This window comes from Hippopotamus amphibius, chromosome 12, assembly GCF_030028045.1.
Source record: "Hippopotamus amphibius kiboko isolate mHipAmp2 chromosome 12, mHipAmp2.hap2, whole genome shotgun sequence".
Classification (NCBI taxonomy): Eukaryota; Metazoa; Chordata; class Mammalia; order Artiodactyla; family Hippopotamidae; genus Hippopotamus; species Hippopotamus amphibius.
The window spans coordinates 96,830,998-96,850,355 of record NC_080197.1 but is presented as its reverse complement, the minus strand read 5'-3'; the positions used below and the strand labels follow the sequence as shown (position 1 = coordinate 96,850,355).

Genomic DNA, 19,358 nt, shown 5'->3' with positions numbered 1-19,358 from the left:
CTGAGAAGCCCGCACACCACAACAAAGAGTACCCCTGCTCGCCACAACTAGAGAAAGCCCGCACGTAGTAACAAAGACCCAATGCAGCCAAAAAAAAAAGTGCTCAAATTTAAAACTGTAAAATCATGAAAAGCCTTTGAGTTACTCTATGTTAACAGCTACAGTCACCGAACACATGCAAAGATAAAGTTATGACGAGTTATACTAAGTTAGTACAAAATTAAGAACCAAAGAAAACTAAGGAACACAAAATTCAAAGACAGAAACTTAATCTGCTACAAAGTTAACAGTGCAATTACACTTATGTAACAAAATAGATGAGAATATAATCAAGGACAGATGGAATGTTGCCAATCTAACACCAACTTGGCAAACTAAAATTCAAAAGCATCATTTTGTAAATTGAGATCTGAAAATGTCACAGATGTCATATTGAATTAAAGAACCTTTAAGTGGCAGGCCAAATAACCAGGAATGAAATCTGTAATCTCATGTTTTATCAGCAGTGGACAACTTCCATTTTAGGACAGGACAGATGCAGACTAGATTACCAACAGGCTGCTCAAACAAAATTGTTCTGTGTTGAATTAGGTGAACACAAGCAAAATAAAACACATTAGATATGCACTCATTTTCAAGTTCAAGTTTCATGGTTATAGATGTGTGTTTGATTTACATTACCATCAGTGGCTTAGACTAATGTATTGAGTGAAAGTGTATTATATTAATACATTACATACGTTGCTATAGATATAGCTGAAAAATTAAAAATTTGATTATCAATACATCATTTTCTGAACAGCATCCTTAGTACCATAACATTTAATGATATATTCTGGGTAAGAAGCACTACCCTCCCCCTTCAATTCCAGGAAACAGTCATTTGTAGACTTTGTGCTCCTCAGTGGAAATGAAAGCATTACCAAGAAACATAAGATGCTGCAAAACTCTTAGAAAATGAAAATTAACAACCTTATTAGACAATAAAGGCTTGTCAATTAAATTAGTGTTTGATATATGGATTTTAATAGAAACTGAACTGAATTAATGAAAGAAAGCAGATGATGTATAATATTTAGCATGTTACTTAAAATGCCCTTCTTTACTATAAAGACGTGGAAAAATTCTTATGCTTTATTCTATAAAGTGGTAAATATCAGGCTATAAAGTGTATACACATTGCAGCAATTTAAAAAATATATAAGTGGGGCTTCCTAGGTGGCGCAGTGGGTAAGAATCCGCCTGCCAATGCAGGGGACACGGGTTCAATCCCTGCTCCAGGAAGATCCCACATGCCGAGGAGCAACAAAGTCTGTGCGCCACAACTATTGAGCCTGTGCTTTAGAACCCGTGAGCCACAGTTATTGAGCCCATGTGCTGCAACTACTGAAGCCCACACACCTAGAGCCTGTGCTCCGCAACAAGAGAAGCCACAACAATGAGGAGCCCATGCACCACAATGAAGAGTAGCCAGCCCCCCACTCACCACAACTAAAAACAGGAAGCCTGCGCACAGCAAAAAAGACCCAACACAGCCAATAAAATAAATAAATAAATAAATAAATTTTTAAAAAATGTATAAGTGCACATATAACCCATTAAAAATAAATATATCAAAATGCTAGTAGTAATTATAACAGGGTGGTAAACGATGATTGATTGTTTTTCTCATCTTTTTCCAGATACTTTTTCTAATTTGATCACATTATTTCAATAACAGGAAAAAAATCAAATAAACATTACTTATGATATTAAAAGCTGATTTGGGAGATAGACTACACTTGCAAGATCTGTTTTCTGCCTCTAAGTATCAGTATTCTTTTAAAATGCTTTCAGCTAAGTTTTCACACAGATCTATCAATGATCTCTGAAGGAGCACTGCCCATCAGCTGTAAGTGCCAGAAAAAAAATTTTATAGGAAACATAAATTCATTTTTAAAATTCTGTGCTTTTATTGCTTCTAGTCTCAGTTTACTCCTTACAACGCTCTTTACCCCACAGCGTGGTTTAGTGTATTGTTGCCAAGGTTGATGAAACAAAGCAAGGAAAGCATTAGCAACATTTTCAAAAATCTGGTGCAAGCCAATTCAGAAGGAAAATTCACATTATTATTTACCAATTTAGTCAGCATTGTCTTACATCAGGTTAAGCAACTGATGGAAAATATAACAGTATTATTGTTAATCTCACAAAGTATATAGTAGCAACTTTACAAACACTAAAAAACATACCAACTGAAAGTCTTGTGTTGGAAAAGAAAGGAAAGAATAAAAATGGTGGATTTTACTAAACTATATAGGAAGGAATTTGGTAAGCTGGAGAAGGACGGAATGTGATTTACATGTTGTAAACAAAACGAAAACTAGGAGACTGGGTAAAGTAAGACTTTTGGACGTATTTATATATATCCTTATAACATTCATAATGGTGTAAGTAATAGGCAGTCAAAAAGCAACAGAACAGAAACAATACCTATAAAGTACTTTGCAAATTCAAGTTATGGGTTACATATTAGAGAATGACTAATCCAAATGCTAGAGTTTGGAATATAACCCAATATACTCATTGTTGGTTACATATCAAACTCATTTCTAATAATATCACTGCCTGTTTTTGTGTAAAAACCATTTTCCAAATGCTTTCACATGGCTGACTCTGTTGATCTCTTACCCGAGTTCACTGAGGTAGGTGGATAACTATTTATATACAAAGCCAAGTTTATCACTGGGAACACCAAAACAGTTTTCTAACCATCGAATGTTTGTTCTATGATATCACACTGCTTCAAATTGCTTTAATGCCTCCCACTTACGTGATTCCCGTACACAACAGACATTTAATAATTACATAATAAATGAATGAATTTTGATCTAAAAAAGTAAATAAGGTTATAAGGAATACAGCTGAGGGTAGAGGTGCCCTATGCCTCATTAGTACACCATGTGATCAACATACCACATCATAATAATTAACTACAGCTTGACCCTCTCCAAGGTTTCTTGTTCCCGTTTGCTGAAAGTCTCTTATTTATTCTATGTAGCTATGTCAAATAATGTGAATATCTACTCTGAAAAAAATATAATTCATTCATTCTACTCAGAAGAACTGATGCCTACGTGACAGACATAGCTCCCCAACATTGAGAATAAGGTCAAATCCAATCTCAAAAACTAAAATTTTACTACACACTAAGAGATCCAAAGAGCAGGGAATAAACTTTAAGCTGTCCTTGATGTAGCCCCTAGGGGGGCTCATGATGCCCACCCCCCAACAGCCAAGTCTGAACAATTTCTTGGTTTCCTTGCTCTTATTGAAGAAGTAGATGCAAGTGGAGAGCAGTCAAGTAAACTGACCCTGGGGTTAAATCCTTCATTCCAAATCTGGACATGTAGATATCAGCTTGTTTCAAATCAATAACCCCAATGTCCTTCAAACGTTCTGTTGTAACATGCTGTCAGTATATTAGCACCTTCTTTTAAAAAATGTCAAATAGTCTCTCAGTTTGGGGGACGTTTCAAGCCGAACAGTGAAAATTATCATATTGTGTATACCTCTCCCACTGGAATTTGAGAGAGTGAGAGAGAATCATATGAAGCAGGTCTGTGGGCCCAAAAGGCAGAAATTTCCCTGCATGAAGTCTAGGAAGGCTTCAACCAGAGGTGGGATTTAGGATTTTTTTAGGATGAGAGGCCTCCAATATGGCCAAAACGCGTTGTGTCCTTTACTGCCTTCTAAAATAAGGATAGGAAGGATTGAGATATTATTTAAAAGTTTAAGAACCACTTTTCTAGTGAAGTAATACAAATGTTTTTTCTTTTTAAACCACTCAGATTTCTACCTCTAGCTCCAATTCCGGATCCCAATAAATATACCACAACAACCCCAGCTTACCTCTACCCTTCCCCACCCTCCAGCCATCCCCCTCATAGTCAGGCTGCCATTATTACTGGAATGTGCTATAATCCTCAAATCTGTTGGGGTAGAAAAAAAAAAGTTTTAAGAACTAAGGTGAGGGGAGAGGGAGAAGGCCACATGTCCCCAGGCCTAGCATTCACAAAATCCTATTTACATGATTAATATTATTTTCAAATTAAGCTACACAGACATTGTATTTCTGTGGTTGTCGTTAAAGCATTGTGTTACATGGATATGTTGGAAACAGTCTATATCATATTTATAACCTAGTTTTTGCATTTCTTCATATTTTAATATAATAGGAACCTCAAAATATAGACCTAGATTTCTACTCCAGGGATCCCTCTCTCTCTACTGTTAAGAGGTCCTTTTTAGAATCACTGATCTAGCTTCTAGAATTGAGGCAATCACTAAACCAAAGTAATGGGCACTGAGATTGGGGGCACTCATTTAAATGTCAAATGAAACTTTTAAAATGAGCACTTAAGGGATTAAAACTGTATTTTATAAAATATAAATTTATTCTATTTCTGGGATGTCTGCCAGCAAAAAGTCCTAGAAAATCCACAGCAACAGTCAACAAACTTGCGCTGCTAGTTGTGGGACCTCAAGCAATTCTTTCAACTGCTCTGGGTCTCTATTACCTCAACTGTCTTAAAGAAGGGGCCTCAACCACAGCTAGTCCCTTCAAGATCCCTTTCAGAGGTACTAAAAGTTATATTTGATATATAAATGCCTAAAATTTCAAAAAAACTAAGAACAAAGGAACCTCAAATACAATTCTTAAACATTAATATCTCATAATAATTGTAGGATGTCATCAAAATGGTCCCTTTGGCTTGTCTGTTATTTGCTACAAATAAAGCCTAAGCCACAAGAAAACTATTTTAACACCCTGAGAAGATTAAATAGTTAATCCACTGGGAAACCAAGTTCAAAGACAGGATTCACAAATCCGCTCTCCAGAGAGAAGCATTGAAAATAAAAAAAAATCCATTTTATTTTTAATAAAATTATTCTAATGATACACTGAATAGAGATTATATCATCTAGCGTGCATTTTCATTGATGTGTTTTCCTTCCTAATCTGGAACTTGATAAAAGTCATGTCTAATGTTGACAGAAAATAACCATTTATAAGTCAGGGTCACACAGGGGAGCTGTAACATGTCTTGGGGGAAAACATCCATAATAATGGATATTCCAAGTTCACTTCTTTGGGGAGAAATGGATGAGAAAGGGAAGACTGGGCAGATTATGAAATTAACTACCAAGGTAATTTCTGCTTTCATGGCTTCACTAAACTGGAATTTCTAGTGCATCATTTACTACCCCATAATTATATATCAAAATATTAACTAATTAGCAGGTTAAGAGGGAAAGAGCTCAAGGGGTGGTATTAATTAGACATGAAATCTGAACTTCTGTAGAGTTCCAAATAACAATCAGACCTACCACACTATAAATCTTTTTTTGTGCTTTTTTTTTTCAGTTGACAGAAGTCAGAGTATTTTTATTTTTATTTTATTTTATTTATTTTGGCTGCTTTGGGTCTGTTGCTGTGCACAGACTTTCTCTAGTAGTGGCAAGCGGGGACTACTCTTCATTGTGGCGCACAGGCTTCTCATTGCAGTGGCTTCTCTTGTTGGGGAGCACAGGCTCTAGGCGCGTGGGCTTTAGTAGTTGCAGCTGGAGGGCTTAGTAGTTGTGACACACGGCCTTAGTTGCTCCTTGGCATGTGGGATCTTCCCAGACCAGGGTTCAAACCCATGTGCCCTGCATTGGCAGGCAGATTCTTAACCACTGTGCCACCAGGGAAGCCCCCACACTATAAATGTAATAAACCTTATCTGAAGAAAAAAGTTATCAACTTATATTTAAATAAATAATTTCATTGACTTTCAGCTCACATCATCCAAAAGCTCTTTAGTTTCCTCTTTCACTTCCCTTACCTTACGATCCAAATATAAAGACACACAAGTAGGGCATATGTGTTATTTCGTACATTTAAAGATAGAAATAATATCCTTCTAATGCACAGGTTTGGAGTTCAATTTTTGTATGAAATATTCTTGGAAACAGGGCACAACTTTTGTTTTTTAAATCATTGTTCTTGAAGAATGTATGAACTAAAAAATGCTATTAAAAAATAAAGGACAAATAAAAATCAAACTGCAACAATTGTCTTTAATTTCTAGTTTGTGCTGTTGATATGTTTTGTGTTAGGTCCAACATGGTTTGTGCACTTAAAGAACCTCACACTGTTAGGTCTAAACTCCACGAAAGTGGGGACCATATCTGTTGTGTATGTTGTGTATCCTCAGTGGTAGGAAAGTGTCCAGCACACAGTAGGCACATAATAAAAATCTGATGCATGAAGGAAGGAAGGAATAAACAAATGACCAAACAACAGATATGCATCTGTTTCCATAAAATATTTCTAAAAGCCTTGCTTATCTGCCTCTACATTCTCTAAACATTAAATTGTTTCAAATAATTCACCTCACAGGTATGTTCGTGTTTCAGCTTGAAAGATCCTTATTACATTGAAACTAGTTTGTGAAATATTGGGTTGGCCAAATCGTTCCGGTTTTCTCATTACATCCCAAACGAACTGTTTGGCCAACCTAGTATTTTGAAAACACTTGGAAATATTTTTAAGAACAGAGAAACAGGTACTAGAAGCCTGAGTTTGAGTTCCAATTCTGGTATTTAGTGGCTGAGAAACCTTGAACAGGTCACCTAGTATCTTTGAAACTCACATTTTCATCTGTAAAATAGGGATAATATCTGTCCAATCCACCTCATAGGGTTTTAATGTAGATTAAATAAAATATTGAATATTTGTATTATGGCCAGAATAGGACAAAGAGACCACAGAAGGCTAAGTGTTTCCTCTTAAGTAACAGCAGTGCCCACAATAAACATATTGTGGGAAAGTCAAATTTGAAATGTTAAAATAGTTCCTTCCTGTCAATATAGAGGCACCATTAGTGACAACAGTTTAGCTAACAACAAAAAAAGTCACATATTTAATAGATGGCGTATGGAAAGTTCTTATAACCCATAATACCTTTAAACTGCCAACTCAGCATGAGAAAAAAGAAAAGTTCAGGGAGGTCACATTGCAAATCAGTGCCAGTGACAGACCAAAAACAGAGCTTTTGACTATCCAATCAGTGCTTAAGCTAGCTGAGCAATGCCACTTCTTAAAAGTGCTATAGTAGGTAAAAACACAGCAAATTAAACCACATTATACACTAATGCAAACTCACTGTCAAGGATATGTCCTGTTCTCTGCCAAAGCCAACCAAAAAATCTTAGCTCACAACCACACAGGCAATGACATGAAAACACAATGGTCCTTTCTGTATCTTCATTTTCTTTCAGCTTTTGACATATTTTGCAAGCTGAAACTCTTGGGAAAAAAGTTTCACATGTTACGTCAGAATTCAGACAGGGAAAGCATGAGCTGCCTATTCTCCTTGCTTAGCCCTACAGTCGCCACCTTGAAACAAACACTGTACTTTCCTTCACCACATCATTTCATAAAGTCTTAGATTTAGAATTCAAAATGTTTGAGTTTACTGTTTTAAGTTAACCTAATGGTTCGATTCAGTATACTATTTAGATAATAAGAATAGAATATACATTAAACTTCATTGATCATTTTTGTAGATGACATCAACTTACTACATTTTCTAGGAAGTCAGAAATCATCAGTCTATCATCAATAACTTTCTGTACCTATGTACCCAGAGGAAAAAAAGTTGCTGTTAAATCAAATCTTACATGTACATATGTGCATAGATATGTATGCATGTGTATATGTGTATATATAACCACTCTAAAAACAGACACCCAATATTTTGGTATTTTCTTGATCTACAGAAAATACCAGATCTATGATGCAGTGGCTGTGAACAGTTTTATTCTATACTTCTTCCTCACATTTTTTTAAACTGTAGATCAGCACTATCCAATAGAAATATAATGGTAGCAACATTATATTTAATTTTAAAATATCTGGTAGCCACATTTTAAAAAAGGAAAAAGAGATAGATGAAATTAATTTTAATATTTTATTTAACTCAATATATCAAAATACTATCATTTTAACATGTAATATAAAGATTATTGATATATTTACATTCTTTTTGTATAATGTTTAAAATCCTGTATATATATAACATACATATATAATATATATATTACACAGACAATACATGTCAATTAAGAGGCTACATTTTCATCAGAAATACTTGATAAGTATTTAGATTTCATAAACTTTACAGATAAAAAATAGGTCCACATACCCACATTGTTCCAAGTATACTTACAAGTTTTCCAAAAACTAGATGGACAGTTTTTAAATTTAATTAAAATTAAATAAAAATTAAAATTTAGTTTCTCAGTAGTGTTGAAACCAAGCAGGACCCTACAGGGTCTTCCCGGGGACAGACACCCCCTTCCCCATGTCCCTGGCCTCCTGTTTGTATTAAAGCTTTAGCCTCCTAGGCCTTCCCCAAGTTCCAAAGAGCATATTTAATCAGAGTAATGCAGACACTAAGAAAAACAGTCAAGCAAGACAAAATAATAATAGTTTTATTTTTATTAAAACAAAGTCAAGGGCCCTTAGTTCTTCCTCAGGGGCTACAGATAATATTCTGAGCCATATCCCTGAGTGGTTTGACAGATACTAAAATCCCCACCAGGCAGAAGACGTTAACTGCCTGTTGACCACAAGCCGGTAGACCCCAGGCCACTTGGATGATGATGTTAACTCTTGAAATACCAACCTGTTACCTCACCACCAAACAATCAGAAAGATATTCACAAACTGATCATACACCCTGTGACCCTCTCCCTCACCTTGCCTTTAAACACACTTCCCTGAAAGCCATCAGGGAGTTTGGGTCTTTTGAGCATGAGCCGCCCATTCTTCTTGCTTGGCCCCACAGTGGGTGCCTCACAATATGCTGTACTTTACTTCACCACAACCTGGTGTCAGTAGACTGGCTTTGCTGTGCGTTGGGAGAGTAGAACCAAGTGTGGTTCAGTTACAGCATTAATCATAATTCAAGTGCTCAACAGCCATATGGGGTTGGACAGCGGGAGGGAGGAGGATCTGAATCCACATCTACCACAATGAAGGACACCCTACAGAACATCTCAGGTATACTCTGCCAAAAGGCGTTTTCAGAAATTGAATTTAAAATGTTCTCCCTAAATGAGAAACGTTTTGTTTACCTTCTTTTCCCCAAAGCTTTATACGATCCATGCACTTATTTTGAGAAACCTAAAATAGAGTCAGCAGCTTTAACATACTGATAAGTCTCATTATCTAAGAAAGCACAAGAACCCCTTTGCACATTTACACAAGTAAACTCTCTTTTACTTGTTATTACATTACTCATTGAAGGGGAAAAGTTAAACAAGTGCCCTGATCATTTGTGTCTACGTGTTGATTTATTTATCCAGCTGATGAAGTCTATCACAAACTGGAAGGTAAGACTGGAGGTCACTGTAAAGATTTAAAAATCAGAGGAAATAGTTTAGGTAAGTTCAGGTTCCCCCTTTCTGAGCTCTCTTTTCTAGGAATATCAAGATATGAATATCCCGTCAAAGTCATTCATTTGTAATTAAACTAGTTCAGAGCCAGAAAGAGGCAAGTGACCTTAAGCTAAGTAAAGTTTCATGAAGTATGTTCCTGCCTCTCACCTATATAGATTTAGTGGTGAAGAACTTGAGCTTGAGAGTCAAGCTGTCTGGGTTAGAACTCTGTTTCTGCTACCAGTTTAACCTGGGGAAGGTTACCTACTCTTTCTGTGTCTCACCTGAAAATAGCCATAATAATAACATGACCTAAGTCAAATATTGTTATAAGGAATAAATGCAATTTCACAGGATATAAAACACCTTAACACACAGCACTGACCTGGCACACACTATGTGTCCAATAATTATTGTTATTTTTAGCTCAGAAATTAGGACTAAAGAGATGGGACTATATGTTCAATAAATAATTGTTGTTAATGAAAATGTATGTCCATACACTTTATAAATACCAAAGTGCCATATAAATTTTCTGTCCTATGCAAAGTAAGTGTAGAGAGTGAATCTATTCAGACAATGTATTTAACGAAAACAAACCAACAAAAGAACAGACCCTCACAATGTGGCTTACTTCACAACATGTTTTTATAAAGCCTTTCCCAACAAACAGACCCACACATATTCCCTTTAAAAAGTTCTAACATGCATACCAAAACCAAATATGAGTTATTTATCTGTCGACATCACTTTAGGGTGATCCATGACTCTGTTCACCTCCACTGCAAGCAGCATCAGTTGTCCTAGCATGGTCCATAAACTACCCTGTGATAGTCTAGAGAATTCACAGACAAAAATGTTAACTCTCTAACAACAGTTTCTCTGACGGCCAATTTTTTGTCTGTTTTCATTACTATTTTATGCTCCTTCTTCATCTTCCCTGACCAGATCTGCTAATTAACAAAACTGCCTCTTATTGGGTTTCCTCTCTTCTTCCTTTCCCTTCCTCTGCCATGCTACAGTAACTAAGGCCAAAGGAGAGGTAGTAGCAGTAAACAGGAGAAACAAACTAATCCAACAATTGGATAAGTAGCCCTAGAATAACCAAGAAGGCCAAATTAAAACTCCCAAAGCTTTAAAACAGGTGATTATAAACAGTCATAAAACTGTCACCTCCATGGGTGGTCATCTCCTGGTCTGTAAAGTGAATGAAAAAAAAAATCTTTAAAATTCATTTATTCTTTAGATTGACTAAAGATACAAAGTATATACAAAACTACCATTTCTATACACCTAACCAAGATTTGTCACTAAAATAACTATAGAAATGCCGACATGATAGGATTTTAAGAATACCTTTTCAGAAAAGACAAGGGTGGAGAATTTTTAAAAGTAATTTCTCAGGGGACAGATTACTATTATAATCCTCAATGTATACATACAGAGAAACGAATTCACAGTAGACTATCAGAGCTACACAAGCCACGCACTTATTCTACCATGAAGGCTTCATTCATATTTCAGCGATGATGCTGCAATTTTCCAGGAGCAACTCTCCGAGCTCTGCTTCTTGATATGCATCAAAACAACCCAAATTACATGCAATACCCGTGTATCTGTCCTTGCCCAGAGGAGAATTTTGATGTATCTAGTATTTCAAAACTCACACCCAGGCGTGTGTAATTTTATATTGTAACCACCCTGCCGAACCTCAAGATATTGCTTTTTCACCCCGTCACCCATGGAACCCTTCCGCTCGCTGAAGCGTTTTCTTCCTTCTACAGACCTGTGACCAGTGAATTCTCCCTTACATAAAATATCCCTTCCAAAGCCAGAAACGTCCTCAGCACCCCCACGCCGCTGCTGTCGGGTCCCTGCCACCGCTGAGCGAGACGTGCCTCTGCACAGAAGCCGAGACCCCCGCCGCAGGGAGCGCGGCGCCGAGGCTTTGTCTCCGGCCTCCGCAGGCCGGAGCTGCAGGTAGGCGGAAAGGCAGTCGCCCTGCAAGGATAAGACGAGGGCACCCCGGCCCCGGAGGAGAGGGGCCGCTCTTCCGGGCAAAGCCAGCCAGGCGATCGCCCGAGGCAACAGTTCTTCGGCTGCGCAAGCCGGCGGGCGCGGGCGGCGACGGCTTCTGTCCCTGAGGAGTCAAGACGCCCCCGGGACCGGGCGCCGCGCGGCCGCCGGTCACCTGCAAACGCCCAGGGCCCGAGGGAGCGGGAGGTCTTCCGGGCCGCCCCCCGGCCGCGCGCGCCAGGCCGGCGGGGACCCGCTGCCTCGGTTTCCACAGCCGCCGCCGGGCCCCCGCCGGACCGCCCCTCGGCTCTCGGCGGAGCGGCGGCCGGGGGGTTCCCGGGCCAGAGCCGACCCTCGCCCGCCGCCCGCCCGCCGCCGCGCCCGTCCTCACCTGACAGCCACCCGCACGGAGCTCTCGTCCGGGACGCCCCACATGCCGGCGGCGAGCGGCGGCCGGGCCCCTGGGCCTCCGCACCGCAGACCTGAGGCGCCGCCGCCGGAGCCGCGGCACTCGCGCGCGGGAGAGGCTGCGGCGACAGGGGGCGGCCGGCTCACCTCCGCCGCGCTCCAGCCATGTTGGGCGACTGAATGGAAAGGTGGCGGCGGCGCGGAGGCAGGAGGAGGAGGTGATTCACCGCTCGCGGGCGCCCGCCCCTTCTGCCCAGCTCAGCCCCCAGGACAGGGGCGGAGACGCGGCGCGGTGAATGGCAAGCGCGGCGACGGCCTCCAGCCGGCGAGGTCAGGGCGCCCTGCCCCCTCCGGGGGGGACGCGGCCTGCGGGCGTCCGGGCTGAACGTTCCCCGCCCGCCCCGGCTCGGGCTGCGGGCCCCGCACTGCGTCGGCGGCGGCCGCGCTGCCAGCCCCACCTAGCGCTGCCCGGCCTGCGCCCCGCCCCGCGCTCGGCGGGCACTGCCAGGCGCTGCTGGCCGGGAGGCGCGCGGGGGAGGGAGGCCGGCCGCGGGCTGCCCACGCCCCGGGGCCACGGGCCCCGCGCCCTTGCAGGCTCTGCCCTGGGGATGCCGCGGCCTGAGTCTGGTCTAAAAGCAAGGCTTCATTCCCCAGCGCAGCGCCAGCGGTCTGCCAGCCGCCGCTCTGGTTCGCCTTTGTTTCCACCCTTGGCTTATCGTCCTCGCTCCAGCTCGGACTCTGACCCCTATCCCCAGCCCCCTCCGAACGCCCTCCTTCCCGAGAGTCAGTCATTCATCCTAAACCGGCTCCCCGATTTGGCCGCTGCGTTGTTCTGCGGTCCGTCGCCCGTTTACTAGCTCGTGTGGGATATGGTAATGACGGACTCTTGAATGCCTTTCTGTTAAATCATTTGCAAACGTAAATGAACTGCACCCTGGTACCGCCAAGAGTTCCCAGAACTGAATATTCACCAAGACCTGCTGTGTAGTAAATCCTGCTCGACTGACTCTTTCCCTGCTGCCTTTCAAAAAGCACCTCCCAATCCCGGCATTCTACCCGCATTGACCCATTGTGGTTTCTGCTTGTGGCTATTGTTGCTTCCCCATGCCTTTAGATAGCTCTGTGGATACAGCCTTTATTAGCTTTGCCACAGAGTATCTTTTGTGGGCTGCCGCATACATTTCTTTAAATAAGCGTGTGGGTGCATACAAAATAGTGTAATACATTAAATGGCACTATCCAAATAAAGACACTGTCCCAAATACCTACAGTCTAAAATGGCACACGTAATCATCCTTATCAGCAGAGATACAGCAGCATGAGTCAGAGGCAGTGGCACACATTGGGACAAACAAGAAATGTTTAAAGATCCTAAGTGAAGGCCTGTATAATTATAGAAGTTTTAAATGTATTCCATTCCCTTAACCTCAATACTCCTGAGTCTTAACAGACTTAACAGTCTTAACAGAGGTAAAGAGGGCAGAGATGGTGAATGTCTCTCTACAGATCAAATTGGTGGCAAAGCTTTCCTGCCCTCTGGAGAACCTCCTCTTCCTCAGTATTTGTCTATCAACAAATCAAAACACCATTTCCTCCTTCCCTGGCAGTCCCACATCTGGGTGAACCTGGACTAGCCACCTTGCTTCTCGGATTGATAAAAGCTACAAGGAAGGCAAGTAAAGCCAAGCAGACTTAGCAAGAAAACTAAAGAGAAATATATATAATTTAAGAACTTTTTTATTTTAAAAATTCTCGTTTAAAATAGCACTGGTAAAAATAAAATTAAATTAAATTAAAAATAAAATAAAATAGCACTGGTACATACATGTTTCAGTAGGAGCTGTCACAAACACAAATGCCACCAGGAGCCAGCAGGTAATTTAAGTAAGTAGAGCAGGCAGTGTGAGCACAGTGATACAATAGAGAACATAGAATTCGTACAAAGGCAGTGGCCCTCCTTGGCTCTGGCCAGCTGGAATGCAGACCCAATGTTGCCAAGCTTTTTGTTTGCTTGTATGTTTGTTACTTCTCAAGAAATAGAGAAAAGTCAGACTTTTATGTGAAAATATCTTAGTTTTAAACATCAACAGCTAATTCAGCACCATATTCACATACCATGCAATCCAATCAAAATAGGTCTCAGGCCAACTTCAATTCCAACCCGTCAGTCTGGAACTTCCGGCCAAAACATTAGCACCAATAATAGCTGTGTCTCTGGGTACATGTTGCACATGGGTTCAGGAAGAGGTAGTATAAAAACTTAAATTCCTGTTGATGACTGAGTCGGTATTTTTCTCCCAAATTTCAAAATTTATAAATCAACTATATATTTTGTATTTACTTCCAGTTCCTTATGGCTGCTATAACCTCTTTCCTTATAGCTCATTTAATTAATTAGTTATCTTAAGTTTAGGAAAATTCTGAGGAAAGAGCTTTTACCATAAGAGCAAAAAATCCTTTCCCAATTATTCACTCAATAAATATTTAATAAGTGGCTGCAATATGCAAACAATGCTGGACACTAATGATATGGAAAGAATTAAGACTGTCTTACAGTCTAGTTCAGGGAGACAAATTTGAAAATCCGTAAGCGCAATAATAGAAATTATGACGAGAGTATGATAAATTCCATCTGGAAGGGTGAGGAATTCTTCAGGTATAGACCACTCAGGATGATCTCCCTGAGTCCACTCTTGCATCCACACTGCAAAAAAGTGATCTTTTAAAACATGTAATTTGTGTATCCTCTGCCTAAAACTTTCCAATGGCTAACTAACACAAGTCGAATAAATTCTTCTAGATTTTAAGGCTCTTCACACTCTGGCCTCTCCAAACTCTAACCCTATCTTTCAACACTCCAAGTTTTAACTACTTTTTGGAGAAACTGGCCTTCTTTCTGTTTCCTGAAAACAAAGTTTTTTCCTGCCTTGGGACATTTGCACTAACTAGTCCCTCTACCTGGAATGTTCTTTCCCTGAATCTTCCCATGGTTGGCTTCTTTTGGTCTTTTAGGTATCAGCTTCAGTGCAATCTCCTCAGAGGGACCTCTCCTAATAATTCAATCGAAAGTAGCACTCCCGCAAGGTCAGCTCAGATGATTTGCATGGCCCAGTGCAAAGTGAAAATACAGAGTGTCTTATTATAAAAGCAATGTAATAATATTGTTAAAGATACTAAAATAAAAAGTTTTTTCCTTTCTTCTGAACTCTCCCACTCAACTTGTCATGGTGTTTTTTACTTGCTATTTAATGTCATTTTCCATAAAGAAAAATTAAAAATTTTAATTATTGGCATAATTTTACCATTTATCTTTATACTGTTCAATGCCAGCTTTAGGTAGGAATAGAAAAGCACTTATATGTAGAGTTACAAATTATACAATTCCTGTTGTATAGTTCATACATGCATGTGAATTTGATTCTTAACGGAACCATGGAAACATTATACAAGACACTCAACTGTTTTTATTTTACTTCTTGATACACCTACATTCTACTAACATTTTCTTACCTTTGGCTTGCAGATGAATAAGGAAGAACTGAAAGGAAGAGGAACCACCTTTCCCTGTCTTTGCCTTTCCTTTTACAACATCATTTTCAGAGTCAGTGATTGGCAGCTATTGGGAAGTGTAAGTAAGAAATAAGATACGGTTCTTTAGTCAGTGTGTTTCTTAGAATGCCATTGCCTTCTTTTGCACTTGAAACAAGTACTTTTTTTTAATATGATTTTTTTCTTTCTTATTTCTTATTTATTTATTTATTTATTCATTCATTCATTTATTTATTTATTTTATTTAGGCTGCGTTGGGTCTTTATTGCTGCACATGGGCTTCCTCTAGTTGCGGAGAGCAGGGGCTAGTCTTCGTTGAGGTGTGCTGGCTTCTGAGTGCAGTGGCTTCTCTTGTTGCTGAGTGCAGTGCCTTCTCTTGTAGGCCCGCAGGCTTCAGTAGTTGTGGCTCGGGGGCTCAGTAGCTGCAGCTTGCGACCTCTAGAGCACAGGCTCAGTAGTCGTGGTTCAAGGGCTTAGTTGCTCTGCAGCATGTGGCATCTTCCTGGACCAGGGATCGAACCCAAGTCCCCTGCATTGTCAGGCAGATTCCCAACCACTGTGCCACCAGGAAAGTCCCTGAAGCAAGTTCTGATTTGAGGGAAGCATGGCCTCTCAAGTGGTCAGCATCCCTGCTTAGTCAGTCATAGATGTAACACGTTTATCTCGTACTTGTCCTGTCTTTGACTCTTACTTCCACACATCGTGGGTCAACCAGAACTCTATGCTCAGAGGGCATCACAAAAGCTATGAGAATGGTGTGCCAAGGAGTGGAGGATATGGATATTGCATCTATGTCCTCTACTTACCCCACATGCGCCAGTGTTTTATCACTAACTGGTATTCTCTTGCTTTTTGTTTATTTCTTATTTATTTTCTGCCTCCCTCCATTTGAATTTGAGTTCTAAGATGGCAGGGATCTTTTCTGTTTTATTCACTGATGTATCTGTAGCTCCTACAATGTGTCTGACACATAGTACAGGTCATTAAATATTAGCTGAGTGACAATGTGACTTAGGGCAAGATGCTTCTGGTATGTAAGTAATGTATTTTCTACCTTATGGAGTTACTTTGTAGATTTAGAGCTTTGCTTATCATTAGTTAATCATAGCACTAACTCACAATAAGTGCACAGTAAAGCTAGCTATAAAAAGAGCTACATACATATATAATAGACAATACAAATACATTTGTAAGTATCAATTGTTTTACAAAGTAGGTACAGATGCTTTGGCTGCACCCTTCTAATATGTTTTTGAACAAAAGATACATTCTAGCATACCCTAAGCAAGCATCCAAAAGAAAGCTGCAACATGCATGAGGGCAACTATCACCAGTTTTTTCCCTCTAGAATATCTACCCTGTGTTTTTTCTGGTTTCCACCTTCTAATCAGTCATTAAAAATTATTTGCTTCTTCCTTTTTGCTGCTAGCAGAAAGATTAAAAGAAATAGTACTGATGACAACTCCACGTACAAATAACTGGCTTTGGAAGAGCATGCCTAGACAAATATCTCCTCAGAAATCTTCTTGGAAAAAACCTTTAGAAAACTAATCCTTAATACCATAATCAGAAATATCAATTTTCCTTCAATGATTCATTTTCTTTTACACATTTTCCCTATTAATAACAATGGAAAGCATTTATAGGGCTTTTCCAGTGCAATGTGCTAAGTGACTAACATGCATGATTTCATTTTATTCCCTCAATGACTCTAGAAAGTGCGTACACTTATTACCTCCATTTTACATATGAGGAAACAGAAGCCTCCCCAACAACCTCTAACTGTTAAAATCTTGTCTATATTTCAGGCCCAACTCAAAAATTACCTCTTTCTTCAGACTTTTCCTGATTTCACTCCTTCTCTGGACCAGATGTATGATATTTTTCTTCTGCCAAATCTCCACTGTACTTCATGTATGTCTTTGTTATTCTTGTAATTATTGCTTTTTAACTCCTCAACTAGATCATAAATTCCTAACGGGCAGTATTTGTGGAAAATTCAAGCGTGCAGCCAATGCTTACTTGTATAAATCAGTGATGACCAGAAGAAGGGCATGCTATGCTTTGGTTTCAATACAAAAAAACTTTTCATTGTAAATCATCTGCTGCCCATTGGTTATGGTTCTCTTAGAGACTGTTTCCTGACCATAGTGTCTATTAAAAGTGGCGCTCAAACTATCAGGAAAGAAACCAGAACACCTGAGCCCAGCAAATGTAAGCAAGGTTTTGTTAATTTTGGAGATGGAGGACATTTTACAACTCTAGTTCACCCCTTTCATTTTACAGATAAGGAAACAGTTCCTGAGAGAATTGACCGCTGCACCAGTTCCCCCTCTTCCCAGCACATACACATACTACACAGTAAATTAGTAGCAGAGATAAATAAAAAGCCAGGTATCTTGACTCTGTGATCTGGGCTCTTTGTTCCGGGCTCTTTGTTCCTCACTGTTAGTTTCACTGTACATTTTACTCTTTGGGCTTAGAAAATCTCAGCCACTACAAGTGTTTGCATATGAAGAATATATAACTGGAAAGTAACGCAAGGAGAGCTTACATGTTTAATAGCAGTAGTTTACCTCATGATAAAAGCAGTTTAACATCTTGTAAATTTATTTTTAATGACTCATTATGTTACTAAAAAATTGAAACTTTTAACTATATACACATTTTTATTTATGTTTATTTTAAATATTTGTTAGAGTTATTTCTGGATGGAAAATAAAAGTCTGAATGATTTTTTTTCTTTCTTTGCCTCTTGCTTGAAAATTTAAAAATAACGTAAATCACATTTATGGAAACAGTGAAATTATTCTTCTAAGAGAAAAACATGGCAGTTCTCTTTATTAAGAATAAACAACTAGATAAAGGTTAAATTTCATTGTTCACACTTAAAATCAGAGTCTGAAATCTAAAATTACATTTAACATCTTGGACCTGAGTTCCAAATCTAAAGAAATTCAAAGAATAATGACTCTTCTCTCCAGTGCTTGGACTTTTGTTGAGTTTGCAGCATATGTGTATTGCATGCAGCTTGATTACCCCAAAGTACTGGCCCAGTTAATTCCATTCAAATGCAGATTACAGCTATTAAGTCATGCTGGTCTTGAGCCAACATCTTGAGCCAAGCTAGTAAGGGGAGTGTGTTTTTTTCTAACTGCAGGACTGAACTTGATAAGCAGTTTGGGATAGTCATTCATTAGAACCTCAGTCTTTATGTTGTTGTTGTTGTTTAAATTTTGGAATATTATAGAACCAAAAGATAATTTTATTCATCATTTTTAATTGAGAACATTTCACCATTTACTAGCCCATCCTCTTTTATTTACATGTCAATACTACCATTCTTTTCCTATGTCTGTTGATTGAAATTTCTGCCTTTATTTTCTCTTTTCTGAACATTTTCTTTTCTTGTTACCACCACATGGATATTTTTCAAATTCTCATGGCTTTGGATACCCTGAAACCAAAAGATTAGTGAAGTTGTGGATTTTTCATACTTATTCTTTTTTTAAAAGACCTACAGCAATTAAACATATAAAGTTAAGGTTAATTATAATTTATAATTATGTGATAAATATTTCATCAACTTTTGCAATAAACGTATGCTTAGGTTTATCTCAATAAAGGTACCCATTGGGTAGAATCAGTGCTTTTTAAGGGAAAACACACAAATTAAACTTGTAAGATGCTTTACCTAAATCAGTATCCAACTCTGCTTTTATTTCCTTGATTTGATCTGAAAACAGTTATTTCACAGTCAACTCCACCAAGAAAGGCCTCCCAGACAGGAGAAACTGGTGAAATTTGTATTTATTGTATCATCCCAAGCCACCTCTTCAATTTTTGCCGAAGTGCAAAAGGGAAAAACCATTTCTAATAGGAAAATTGTTGTTAAACGTTCTTTTTCGCCAAAAATG

General features: G+C 39.3%; 1 protein-coding gene and 1 long non-coding RNA gene across 13 annotated transcripts in view; one reads left to right on the top strand and one right to left on the bottom strand.

The window, feature by feature from the left end:
* The window catches only part of KIF21A (kinesin family member 21A), a 140,191-nt gene extending 127,901 nt beyond the window's left edge, over window positions 1–12,290 (bottom strand). For 7 of the 12 annotated variants that reach the window (XM_057701401.1, XM_057701396.1, XM_057701402.1 and 4 more), the window contains exon 1: window positions 11,876–12,289. In XM_057701401.1, the coding sequence (XP_057557384.1) occupies window positions 11,876–11,919 (44 nt within the window). In that variant the 5' untranslated portion in view covers window positions 11,920–12,289. Of the gene's footprint in view, window positions 1–11,875 lie in introns of all 12 variants that reach the window. The other 5 variants (XM_057701393.1, XM_057701399.1, XM_057701394.1 and 2 more) reach the window with 3 other exon arrangements.
* Window positions 12,291–15,432: 3,142 nt separating this feature from the next.
* Window positions 15,433–19,358, top strand: part of LOC130832718 (uncharacterized) — a 31,305-nt gene continuing 27,379 nt past the window's right edge. Inside the window, exon 1 of the long non-coding RNA XR_009048361.1 lies at window positions 15,433–15,520. This is a non-coding gene — a long non-coding RNA (uncharacterized LOC130832718). The remainder of the gene's footprint in view (window positions 15,521–19,358) is intronic.